General features: G+C 42.7%; 1 protein-coding gene and 1 long non-coding RNA gene across 3 annotated transcripts in view; one reads left to right on the forward strand and one right to left on the reverse strand.

The window, feature by feature from the left end:
- The window catches only part of LOC134207784 (transcriptional regulator ovo-like), an 87,728-nt gene extending 74,296 nt beyond the window's left edge, over positions 1-13,432 (forward strand). For both annotated transcript variants that reach the window (XM_062683692.1, XM_062683693.1), the window contains 3 exons: positions 6,983-9,027; positions 9,408-9,878; positions 12,506-13,432. In XM_062683692.1, coding sequence (XP_062539676.1) covers positions 6,983-9,027; positions 9,408-9,878; positions 12,506-12,691 — 2,702 coding nt within the window. In that variant the 3' untranslated portion in view covers positions 12,692-13,432. The remainder of the gene's footprint in view (positions 1-6,982; positions 9,028-9,407; positions 9,879-12,505) is intronic.
- On the reverse strand, positions 451-1,288 carry LOC134207788 (uncharacterized). The gene is made up of 3 exons (XR_009978424.1): positions 1,042-1,288; positions 760-980; positions 451-700 (listed from the first exon to the last, which is right to left on the reverse strand). It is a non-coding gene; the product is annotated as an uncharacterized LOC134207788 (long non-coding RNA).
- Positions 13,433-13,808: the final 376 nt, after the last annotated feature.

The following is a 13,808-nucleotide window of genomic DNA, read 5'->3' on the forward strand; positions in this document are numbered from 1 at the left end:
ACTAAAAACACACTTGTTGTACCATGCCTATAAACCCTAGTACATAATTGTGCCATGGCATTCCAGATGACATACTAATAGTACTGTTTGTACCTTGACATAAATACCAGTAGTATTTCTTTAGGTGGTATTACTGGTATTACATAATTGCATTGCTACTAGGTAAAGATACTAACCATATACTAGAGATTAAATAGTTCAATTGAAAAGAGACAAATTAAAACATGAAAACGGGAATAAGTGCTGCCCAAATAAATCGTCTTCTTATACTGCTAGTATACGAATATTTGTCCCATGTTTACTGGGGTTCCCATGTACATGAGACAGTTATGCTTATAACAGCAGTATAATTTTTCATGAAAATCTGCCTAATACTTATAACTTAATCAAACTAAACCTATGAAAAGTTAAAAATTAGAAAGCCTTTTTTGCCCAAATGCACACCTTCGCGTAGCAAACATTCCTTAAGAATCCGGCTTGTTGCAGCAGCTTCCCATTGCGATATCCTTGACGGGCAGATCGTTGTTGAAAATATGAAAAAATTTCCACGACACTAAGCCATCCCAACGATTGCTGGAGAACTTCATCGCACGCGAAAAACGCCAAGTCTTCGATAAATCCAGAGTCGTCTAGCGGCTTCACTGCTTCTACGGGTTCAATAATCGATGAATTCAAGTTATACGTGTCATACCACTGCAATCTGAAATGAAATAAGATTCGTCTTGGCTATGGCCTAACATTTAGAATGCAGACACTTACCTTTGCTTCAACTGCTCCTTATTCCCCGACAATGGAACGCCCTTTTCTCCTGCAAGCTGTCGGAGTGCTTGTATGGTTCCACTTGAAGTAGTTTCTTTTGGTATTTGGCATTTGGGCTGGGCCTCCTTTTTTACTTTAGTCGAAACTTTCGAGTATTTATTAGATTTTCGTTTGCCGCTTTCCACATTCTGTACAAAATGCTGTGTGCCATCTCGGTTTTCCTTTCCTTGAAAGCCATCTCCATGAAACTAAAGCATTGTTGTGTTTTGAAGCAAAACTCACCTGTGTATTTTCTGGCACTGGAATTGGTTTTTGATGGCTTGGCTTCACATGCAGGAAGCAATTTCTGGTTAGAACGAAGCACTGTTTTTTTCGAGAGCCGGTTCATTCTCTCGGACTGGAAAATTTTGCAGGAATGATAATAATCACAAACAAAAACAAAACATGTAACTGTCAATTTTTTTTCCCACTACTCCTGGATTGACAAAATTTTTTTCTCACGGTGGCTCATGGAAATTTGAAAGTATACTCAGGAACATTTGTAAGAATCAAGATTAATTTAAATTTTTAGGTGGAGTTGTATGGAATGAAAACAATGCATTTCGCATCCTATTTGGGTTAATTTTTTTTTACCATTATGCCATGGATGTATATGAAATATTACTGAAGAATGATATCAGATTGTATGGAGGATTTTTTTCTTTACTTCTTTTTGAGTGGCGCCATCTATTGCAAAACATAGCTTTGCCAGCAGACTATTGTTTTGGTGTATGGATGCGTCATTTTATCTACGGATCAATCCACTTTGTAATTCCGGCGCCTTTCTTTGCAGTAACATAATGATTTCAATTAATTGAAAATTTGAAAAACATGAATAGAACACTGCTGGGGAAACCAGCGAGTTTGTTCTATTTTGCTATTTTGCTTTGCTTTAGAATCAAATTGAATCACTCCTGATTTCACCCTAAGTTACTAGAGAAATGACGTTTGCTGATATTGTTGTTTGTTTTTGTCCTGGTTGGAACAACTGTTCATCATCCGGAAAACTGCTTCCCAGAAATTAGTAGAGTTTCTTCACTGAAATTCAGAGAATCATCCACAGAATTAACAAAAAAAAAATCTACACAGTGTTTAATATACTCTTTACGATTTTGTTGGACAAATATTGCAGTCGTTTGTTTAGTGATGAGGCGATTCACCTAATGTAGACCCATGACTGCCAACACTATCATTCATCAACACCAAGGCATAAATTTTAACATCAGCTATATTTTGCACTTCTCAGAATCCACTCAAAACACTTCAGCATAATTTCCCATTCAAATTTCCTAAATCAAATTTCATGTTACATACCATGTGTAGAATTTCTTCAAATCAATTCCCAGTGTCATACTTTGTATATTCGATGGCCGTGAAGAAGTTTTTCAAAGCTCTTATTTTACACCACACAACCGACCAGCTACAAGACGTTGGCGGGTTCGGCAGGTGCATCACGATCCGCTTCATATCGATGACCTTGACGGTTGAATGCGAAAGAAGTCCTTATCAGAAGATTTATAAAGTTTCTGACGCAAACGTTGTGGATCCAATTCTTCTTCCGGTCCGCAGTCAATGTCAATTTGAAGACATTCCAAGTAGGTATGTATAAAAAATTCCCTTGGTGATATTTTGGATCATGTTTTCGATGCGCAAGCTAACGATTTACTTTCTGGCTTCTAAGAGTAAAATTAGCAGTGATTCAAATCGTTCGGGGCTGTCAGTTTGAATATGAATCTAAAACATTAATTTTCCCAGCAGCTGTTCTAGATTCATTTTTTAAGTGTCAGGCCATTTGGCCGAAGGTCATTAGGCCGAATGGACATTAGGCCGAATTAGCAAGAAGTGAAAAATGAGAAGTTCTTTCTTCACCTCATTCCTTCTCCCTTCTTGAATCTTCCTTCTTCTTCCTTCCTTCTTCCTTCTTCTTTCTTCCTTTTTCCTTCTTCCTTTTTCTTTCTTCATTCTTCTTTTTTCCTTCTTCTTCCTTCTTTCTTCTTCCCTCTTCCTTCTACCTTCTTTCTTCCTCCTTCTGTTTTATTCTTTTTTCTTCCTTCCTCCTTCTTTATTCTTCCTTCTTTTTCATTCTTTTTCCTTCTTTCTTCCTTCTTCCTTCTTTCTTCTTCCTTCTTCCATCATCCTTCTTTCTTATTATTTCTTTCCTCTTCCTTCTTCTTTCTTCTTTCTTCCTTCCGTTTTCTTCCTTCTTCTTTCTTCCTTCTTTTTTCTTCCTTTTTCCATCGTCCTTTCCATCGTTCCTTCTTTCTTCTCTCTTCTTCCTTCTTTCTTCTTCCTTCTTTCTTTTTCCTTCTTAATTCTTCTTTCTTCATTCTTACTTTTTCCTTCTTCCTTCTTCCTTCTTCCTTTTTTCTTCTTCCTTCTTCCTTCTTCCTTTTTTCTTCTTCCTTCTTCCTTCTTCTTTCTACTTTCTTCCTTCTTCCTTCTTGCTTCTTCCTTCTTCCTTCTTGCTTCTTACTTCTTTCTTCTTTCTTCTCTCTTCTTCCTTCTTCCTTCTTTCTTCTTCCTTCTTCTTTCTTCCTTCTTCCTTCTTTCTTCTTTCTTCTCTCTTCCTTCTTTCTTCTTATTCTTTCTTTTTCCTTCTTCCTTCTTCCTTCTTTCCTCTTCCTTCTTCCTTCTTTCCTCTTCCTTCTTCCTTCTTCCTTCTTGCTTATTGCTTCTTCCTTCTTCCTTTTTCCTTCTTCCTTCTTCCTTCTTGCTTCTTGCTTCTTTCTTCTTCCGTATTCCTTCTTCCTTGTTCCTTCTTACTTCTTCCTTTCTACTTCTTCCTCATTGCGCACTACTCACTTCTCACTCCCCAGTTCTCATTCGGCCTAATGGCCATTCGGCCTAATGACCGTTCGGCCTAATGACCATTCGGCCTAATGGCCTTCGGCCTAATGACCCAGCATCCATTTTTTATACCAGTCAACTGTCAAAAAATTAAAACTGATTTAACGCTCAGTTTTATTTTCTGCAGATTTGAACCACGAATGAATCACGAGATTCAAATATTTTTCAATTGTTTTGGTGTGTGAAAGCGTCATTTTATCTACGGATCAATCCACTGTGCAATTACGGCGCCTTTCTTGGCAGCAACATAATGGTTTCCTTTAATTAAAAATTTGAAAAACATGAATGGAATACTGCTGGGGAAACCATCGAGTTAGTTCTATTTTCCTCCAGATTCAAACTAGAATAGTGGTCGAAAATTTGGAATGAAACTGAATCACTACTGATTTCACTCTAAACGTCTCAACTGTTTGCTTCTTCCGGACATCATTTTAGGTAATCCATTCATGATGGTAACCGCCTGATTTGAGTTGCTCGATCACCATTTTGAAGCTTGAGAATTATACAAATGGATGGACTTGAATAAATATTTGACGTGAGAAGATTTTTTCAACAACCGTGAACTATCATAGCGCACTTGCTGTTAGCATTTGCTGTTACAACAGTCGCGGATTTCGCGGATTTACTTTTCCAGTCGCGATGCCTTTAAATTTTGTCGCGAAAATCACGGATTTATTTCTACGCTCTCTTGAAACTAACAATTCTCGGACTTTCCTCAAAATGTAAATATTCATATATAGAGTATGAGGAATAATACTTTGGGACCGAAACACATTATGTCCTAATAGTATTCTAAATATCGTATGATTGTTGGTTGTAAGACCTTTCGTTGACCTGACAAATCGATCATATTGTAACACTGTCTTGCCGGGACACCGAATTGTGTTTAGAAGTTCCCATGAAACTGTCTATTTTACTGTCCAAGAACTGCGCTGATATCGCACGTAAGCATGCTGGTTGTCCGCTCGGTTGAGCGATAGAAAGGCACTTCATCTTTCCGAACTTCTGCTGCATCCAGTTCTGCTCCTTTGTGACTCCCACTATTCCAGGCTGCTAATTGCAACTATTCGCCAGCTGGTCTTTTGTACTGCCATAGCTCAATTATCATCATAGATTGGTTGGCTACAGAGATGGAAATGTTTTGTAATTTTTTTAAGTATTTTCGTGCATGTCATCGGAGCTTGCAAATCAACGCAACCTTCAGCGCCGCAGCGTGGCAGCCAATGTTGCTAGCTTTTATTGGTCGCCGAAATCATGAACTGTTCCATGTTAGAAACGAGACCAAATATTTAATACTAAACCAAATACAAGTGCCCATGCCATGTACATAATTTGAGTAATCCAGAGCAAACAGAGAACATTTCTTCATCTCTACATAAAAAGTCTGGTCTTCTTTCCGTCCGCCATTCCGGTGCGTTCAGAGAGTTCTGGAACAGAATATGACAAATCTGGAAGGGTCAGAGTTTTTCGTACAATAATTTGAAAACAATAAATTGATATTCACATTATCTAGGATTGACGTAGGCTTATTAAATCTGTAAGACATTCATTATTGTTCTAGGATTTTTAAGAATTATTATGAATATTAAGCAATCTCATGTGCTTCAATAATATAAGAACAAAGGATTCGCAGGTTTACGAAAATTATAAAAGGAAGCTTCATCAAATGTATCACGCAGCAAATAATTTTAATTTCGTCATTCTCTTTGTATTTTCTTACATCGCAACGCTGCTCAGACAGATCTAAAAAAAATCCAGCAATCTTTATGGATTTCCATACCTTTCCCTAACTATTTCCTTTGGATTTCATACAAAAATCTAAAAATACCCAGGGCTTAATGATGTTCTTTACATATTCCAAGAAAATAAGTAATTAAAAACATCATTTAGGAATTTTTGATCTGAATTTCACAGCTACTTTGAAAAATTCGAAGCTATCATTGGTAATTTGAAGGTGATTCGGATGTTGTATCTTTTTTTAATTTTTATGTGTTTTTTAAAGTTGGATTTTAAATTAATCAAATCGGTACTTTGTTATTCGTTCTTTAATTATCCTCCGTAATTCATGCAAATTTTTCCACTAATTCCGAACTATTAATCCACATTTGTACATGTTCAACGCATGCCCTACATTTGCAAACAGTTACAAACGCCCCCCTATGAACAAACCATTTCCACTTAACCATGTGACAAATGGTGGTGCTAACGCTTTGCCATCATCAGTAACAGCAGCAGCAACCAACAACACACTCGGGCTCCATCCTTCAAAGCGAACCAACGCGCACCAGATGGAACGGAACTCGTTCGTCGTAATGCCGCCCGTTCGCTCGCTCGCTCGCTCACCTCCCCCCAGCACGTAATCCGCTGCAGCAGTTCAGCGAATTACGTTTAGCGGTTCACGCATTTGGACCTACCGTTCGATCGTTTGTTCGCTCGACGATCGCCCGCTTGACTACAAACTGACGCAACGGGTTGGCACGAAATGACGACGACGACGACAACAAGCAAGGTGAGCTGCTTCGCGGCGCGCGGGGCCTTTTCCGTCGACCTGTTGCGACCCGATTCAGGTGAATCGATTATTCAAACCAACTGCCGCGACACTACTTCCGAAAAAGAGAAGTGGTCTCAGCAGGCGTCGTGATATTTCAAGGCTGCAGGCTGGGGTTCTCCCACCCACATTTTGGGGTGCGTTTCGGGAGGGTGCATCCTTGGTTAAAACTCGATTAGGTTGTTATCATTGACAGCGTCGAGCTGGCTGGTTTTCTTGAGTAGACTCCGAGTCTGAATGATTGTAATACCGAACAGATGGCTTAAATAAGCACATAGTTTGAAAATTCAACTAATTTGAATCAATTATTCTGGCTCACATATTGTAAACATTATGTTTCCACGCGGTGCAGTCATCTTTCCATATGGACAATACCTTGTCTGGTATTTATCTATTCGACACTAATCTGCATTTGTATATTCGCCAAACGAAAGCAATAAAAAAAGTAAGAATTAATTCTGATTGAATAACTCTCGCGCACGCCATGTTCCAGAAACCAGATCACAACCAAGTCCGATCCGTATCTCGTTTCCTTCCCCATTTCTGAACCAACGCCTTGACTTGCTTCGAACCAGCGAGCGATCACGCGAACAATTCTGGGAAAAACTGACCCGACTTGAGGCGCACGCTTTCTCACATACGATTAGCCGCGAAACAATGGCGCGCGTCTTCCAAGCGTTGCCCTCGCGCCGGTTCAGAACTCTCTCACGTTCATGACTTCCCAATTAGCCGTTCAGCAAAATAAAACAAACTCAACTAACCGCACTTTCTTCTATCCGCCCCTCACAGATCGCGACATCTTCAGCGAGGAGAACCGCCTGAGTCCGCCATGCCGAGAAACATCATCCTCTCCCGCCTCGTCCATCTTCAGTTCGGTCGTCCAAGCCGCCCAGAACCTATCAGTCAACCAGAGAAGCAGCCCGCCGCCCTCGGTGCCTCTTTTCCTCCAGCGCAGCTTCGCAGCCAAAGAACTAGCAGCAGCAGCAGCAGCAGAACCACAGGTTGCTCCCGCACCGAACCCGCCAACACCGACGCCGGTGCGTCGCTTCTTCTCGTCCATCACCGGCGGTGACACTCCCTACGGAAGCCGCCCCGGTCACGTTCTCACACAGGCCGAGCGAAAAGTATACCCGCCTAGTCGGCCGATCACTCCTCCTCCACAGCAGCAGTCTTTGCCGCCGGCGCCGTCCCCTCCCGAAAAGAAAGACCCTCACAGCAATCAGCCACAACCGGTGGCCCGGGAGGAGCGCAATGTGATCACGGAGGAACGCCCAGTGGTGTCGGTGGAGCCCCGGTCACCGCCTCCCAAAGATCGCGTTCCGACGCCTCCACCGGCTTCTGGTCCGGTTGTGCGCTGTTCCGTCATCCAGAGAGCCCCCCAAGCGGCTCTATCCCCGCGACGACCTACCGTCCCCAGCCCGGACAGCAGCCCCAAGGCCGTCGATCTGAAGGTACGAGCCCCAGAGCTGGAACCGGAACAGGAGCAACCGATCGATTACCACATACCAAAACGGTGCGAAGATGGCAAGGAGAACAAGAAGGAAGACGAAGATAGGGAGAAGAAAATTCGGGAAGCCAGGCGAGAAGCAATCTTGAGGAGACATCTCCTGTCCATGCGCTACCGATATGGCAAACTGAATGGAATCATGCAGGCTGCGGCCGGGCACGGTCGATCTTCCAGCGGTGGAGGACAAGCCGCAGGTGGTCACAGCGGACACAGCGGCGGTGGCAGCATCAACTTCTCCTCCGGATCCGGAGGACTCGGAAGTACCAGCGGAAGTAGTGGCGGTGCAATCGGTGGAGGAGGAGCCGGAGGTGGCATGGGAGGACGTGATGGGCGATCCAACTACGGCCCAAACAGCCCCCCAACTGGGTCCCTTCCACCTTTCTACGAAAGTCTCAAAGGTGGCAACGCCGGCCTTAACGCATACAACGCCAACGGAGGGTTCCTCAACACCAACTGGAACAACATGGACTGCGACACGACTCAGGATCTCACCAACATAGGAGCCTACACGGATGCTAACGGGAACAGTAGCACGAACCCGTCCAAACAATACTCCTTGCTTCAAAACGCCTACGGCATCGCGCTCAAAGACGAAGCAGACCTGGACTACGACTCCAAAATGGATTCCTTCTCCAACCTGTACGGCAACTACGACGTCAACGACTCCATGATGGCCGAAATGAACGGCGTCGGCGTCGACCCTCTGCATCTCACCGCAACACTCACCTTCTCCTCTCCGGGAGACAGCGCCCTGCTGGACAGCTTCTCCGACGCCGTCGATCTGAGCCAATTCCTGAACCGGCTTCCCTCGGACGAGCAATCCAGCAGCTGCAACGACCTGGAACTAACTTCAACGCCGTCGCTCACCCCCGACTCCGTGGCAACGTCCCTGCAACAGGTCGATCACCACGACGGACTCGACCAATACCCAGACCACCTCCTCCTCACCCGAAACTACTCCGCCAACTTTAACAACAACAACACCCCCAAATATATGCAACCCCCACACCAGCAGTCCAACCATCAGGAGAACCCTCCCAGCTACCAATCCTCCCACCATTTCCATTCCCTCAGCAGTTTCGACCTCGACTCGCACAGCAACCTCTCCCTTCCGTCCCCCAACAGTCATTCCCTCCAGTCACCCTCGTCCTCCTCCTCGCCGCCGTCCTCTTCCTCGTCATCTGCTGCAGCCGCAGCAGCAGCAGCGGCCGCCGCCGCCGCATCACTAGCCGCCGCTGGCCTCCCCGGGCACGGCCCCGTGGCCCTCGGTGCGCCCTCGCCCGTCACCGCGCCACCACCGGGCGTCGTCGCCTCAACCATCCAAAACGTAAGTCGATCTTCCTCCGCTTCCTTCTATCAGCATGTTTCCTCCTCCGCGTCAGGAACTTCGTCGCCGGCTTCACCGTGCTCGCCGTCGCCTCTGTCCACCACCCTGTCCCCGATTGTGGCCGACGTCAAACTGAACGTTTTACAGCAAAGGGTAAGCAGCGCTTGGTTGCACACCGAACTCCGTAGAATCACTCCTCTAGCTTTCTCTGTGAGGCTACCTTTCTGTACAAATGATTCACTTTCGACACGAACGCTGCGTTTTTTTTTTGCTAATCCTCGGATCTTGGGTGATGGGACTTCTTTGCTTCACTGTCACTGTCGCTTCGAAAACGGTCGAATTCTTGTTCGAAACTAACCTCAAACTATCGCTTTTCACAGCTCGGCCTCCCGGCCGAAGTCCAGCTGGAGTTCGTCAACGGCGGGCACGGCATCAAGAACCCGCTGGCCGTCGAGAACATCCCCGGGCGGCTGCGCGACGAGGACAAACACCACACCAAGCTGCTGCAGCAGACCGAGGTGCTCAAGGTGGACGAATCGAGCGTCGGCAGCGGCGACCCGCAGAGCAAGTTCGTCTGCCGGATATGCCAGAAGTCGTTCACGCTGCAGCGGTTGCTGAACCGGCACATGAAGTGCCACTCGGACGTCAAGCGCTACCTGTGCACCTTCTGCGGCAAGGGATTCAACGACACGTTCGACCTGAAGCGGCACACCCGGACGCACACCGGCGTCCGGCCGTACAAGTGCAACCTGTGCGAGAAGTCGTTCACGCAGCGGTGCTCGCTGGAGTCGCACTGCCTGAAGGTGCACGGCGTCCAGCACCAGTACGCGTACAAGGAGCGGCGCACGAAGGTAAGTTGGATCGAGTTCAGAATGGAATCGGAACAGGAATGTAACAAAATCAAATCCAAATTGAATCCAATTCAGAATCGAATCAGATCAAAAGATAAACAAAATGAAATCAAAATAAATCCAAATCGAAATTGAGGGAAACTTAGAATAAGACTCGATCAAAAGTTCAACAAAATCAATTCGATTTCAATCCGAATCAAAATCGAGTTGGAATCGAATCGAAATTGAATCAAATTCGGAATGAGGAATCGAATCGAAATTGAATCAAATTCCGATTGGAATCGGATCAAAATTCAACAAAATCTATTCGAAATCGATTTGAATCCGATCCGAATCAAAATCGAGTTGGAATCGAATCGAAATTGAATCAAATTCGGAATGAGGAATCGAATCGAAATTAAATCAAATTCCGATTGGAATCGGATCGAAATTCAAAAAATAAATCTATTTGTAATCGATTAATCGAGTTCGAATCGAAATTGAATAAAATTCGGAATGAGAATCGAATCGAAATTTAATCAAATTCCAATTGGAATCGGATCGAAATTCAACAAAATCTATTCGAAATCGATTTGAATCCGATCCGAATCAAAATCGAGTTGGAATCGAATCGAAATTGAATCAAATTCGAAATGAGAATCAAATCGAAACTGAATCAAATTCCGATTGGAATCGGATCAAAATTCAAAAAAAATCTTTTCGAAATCGATTTGAGTTAGAATCAAAATCGGGTTGGAATCGAATCGAAATTTAATCAAATTCCAATTGGAATCGGATCGAAATTCAACAAAATCTATTCGAAATCGATTTGAATCCGATCCGAATCAAAATCGAGTTGGAATCGAATCGAAATTGAATCAAATTCGAAATGAGAATCAAATCGAAACTGAATCAAATTCCGATTGGAATCGGATAAAAATTTTAAAAAAATCTTTTCGAAATCGATTTGAGTTAGAATCAAAATCGAGTTGGAATCGAATCGAAATTGAATCAAATTCGGAATGAGAATCGAATCGAAATTGAATCAAATTCCGATTGGAATCAAATCAAAATTTAAAAAATCCAATCGAAATCGATTTGAATCCGAATCAAAATCGAGTTGGAATCGAATCGAAATTGAATCAAATTCGAAATCAGAATCGAATCCTAATTGAATCAAATTCCGATTGGAATCGGATCAAAATCCGAAAAATTCTATTCGAAATCGATTTGAATCCGAATCAAAATCGAGTTGGAATCGAATCGAAATTGAATCAAATTCGGAATGAGAATCGAATCGAAATTGAATCAAATTCCGATTGGAATCAAATCAAAATTTAAAAAAATCCAATTGAAATCGATTTGAATCCGAATCAAAATCGAGTTGGAATGGATTCGAAATTGAATCAAATTAGAAATCAGAATCGAATCCTAATCGAATCAAATTCCGATTAAAATCGAAATTGAATCAAATTCGAAATGAGAATCAAATCGAAACTGAATCAAATTCCGATTGGAATCGGATCAAAATTTTAAAAAAATCTTTTCGAAATCGATTTGAATCCGAATCAAAATCGAGTTGGAATCGAATCGAAATTGAATCAAATTCGGAATGAGAATCGAATCGAAATTGAATCAAATTCCGATTGGAATCAAATCAAAATTTAAAAAAATCCAATCGAAATCGATTTGAATCCGAATCAAAATCGAGTTGGAATCGATTCGAAATTGAATCAAATTAGAAATCAGAATCGAATCCTAATCGAATCAAATTCCGATTGGAATCGGATCAAAATCCGAAAAATTCTGTTCGAAATCGATTTGAATTCGAATCAAAATCGAGTTGGAATCGAATCGAAATTGAATCAAATTCGGAATGAGAATCGAATCGAAATTGAATCAAATTCCGATTGGAATCAAAATTAAAAAAAAAATCCAATCGAAATCGATTTAAATCCGAATCAAAATCGAGTTGAAATCGATTCGAAATTGAATCAAATCCGGAATGAGAATCGGAACGAAATTGAATCAAATTCCGATTGGAATCAAATCAAAATTTTAAAATCGAAATCGATTTGAATCCGAATCAAAATCGAGTTGGAATCGATTCGAAATTGAATCAAATTAGAAATCAGAATCGAATCGAAATCGAATCAAATTCCGATTGGAATCGGATCAAAATTCAAAAAATTCTATTCGAAATCGATTTGAATCCGAATCAAAATCGAGTTGGAATCGAATCGAAATTGAATCAAATCCGGAATGAGAATCGAATAGAAATTGAATCAAATCCGGAATGAGAATCGAATCGAAATTGAATCAAATTCCGATTGGAATCGGATCAAAGTTCAAAAAATTCTATTCGAAATCGATTTGAATCCGAATCAAAATCGAGTTGGATTCGAATCGAAATTGAATCAAATTCGGAATGAGAATCGAATCCTAATTGAATCCGAGTCAAAATCGAGTTGGAATCGAAATTGAATCAAATTCGAAATGAGAATCAAATCGAAACTGAATCAAATTTCGATTGGGATCGGATCAAAATTCAACAAAATCAATTCGAAATCGAATAGAATCGAAATGCAATTTATTTTTTAATGAAATTCTAATCGTCCTTACCCTTCCCTTCCCCCCGCTCATTCCAGATGTACGTCTGCGAGGAGTGCGGCCACACCACCAACGAACCGGAGGTCCACTACCTGCACCTGAAGGAGAAGCACCCGTACTCGCCGGCCCTGCTCAAGTTCTACGACAAGCGCCACTTCAAGTTCACCAACTCGCAGTTCGCCAACAACCTGCTCGGTTCGTTCCCGATGCCGGTCCAAAACTGACTCGACGACGGTGGTGGCGTGGGGTGGTGAGTCCGTTCCGAACAACGCGAACAAGCGCAACCCACACACACACACACACACGCACACCAGTAGAGAGAGAATCAAAAAGACACACCAGCTGGGATGGCGCGGCGCGCAGACTTGAATGGCGATTTTCCGGGGCGCGCGCGCTCGCGCGGATACACGTAAAACAAAACAAAAAACAACCTAACTAACAATTATTTATTTGCTGCAATATTATTTTATACTACTTACTAATACGATGAGAGTCGGGGCGCGGGAGGATCGGCGGGCATTTCCTCCGCGCCCCGTGGATGAGCAGGAGGAGAAAATGTTTAGTGGTTAAGTGCGTTAGGGGTTAAGCGTATTTAGGGTCCTAGGAAGAGGAGGTTCGAAAAAGTAATCGAGCAACCACAATGCTGTAGAAAGAGACGGATGTAGACAAGGTGCGTGCACGCAGGGAAATCGCCCCCCGGAAGTTTGGAAAAGGCTTTTTAGGAGTAACACTTTTTTAGTTTTTTTTTATCATGTTTCGTTTTTGGATTTTTTCTTTTACTTTCTGGAGGAAATTTAATTTTGAAGCACGCGGATTGCGCGGATGCCGACTGGATCAGCATCTGTCCATTTTGATTGATTTCCGCGGTTTTCCGACCGGTGGTCGGAAAAAAAGAGGATTTGAGGATTTTATTTTTTGTTAAACGCGAGAAAGTGGAAAACAATAAACAGAAGTTCGAAGTGAGATATTTCAATTTTTTAGAACGAACGACTCAACCAACTCTGGAGCGTGCGCGTGCGCACGCATAGCAGCGTAAGATATTAGGCGTATAGGCAAATGCACTCATAGGAAAAAAACAGAAATAAACACACAAACATGGAAGAATACAGAACAGAAGTCTGAATAGAAGTTTAAATAGGAACGAACTCACCCATGCAGATGAACTAGCGGAGGGGTTCGAGCAGTTGAAGAATGGAAATTTGACGGCGGTAGACTCCCACAAATGCGGTGTTATTGGAAGTTTCGGTAGAAAGAAAATTATTTCGGGTTTGGATGCGTGTTCAAATGCGGTGCAGCAGTCGACAGTCGTGGGCGTATGATTTGCAGAATTGCAAAATTGGT

The sequence above is a fragment of the Armigeres subalbatus genome, chromosome 1, assembly GCF_024139115.2.
Source record: "Armigeres subalbatus isolate Guangzhou_Male chromosome 1, GZ_Asu_2, whole genome shotgun sequence".
Taxonomy (NCBI): Eukaryota; Metazoa; Arthropoda; class Insecta; order Diptera; family Culicidae; genus Armigeres; species Armigeres subalbatus.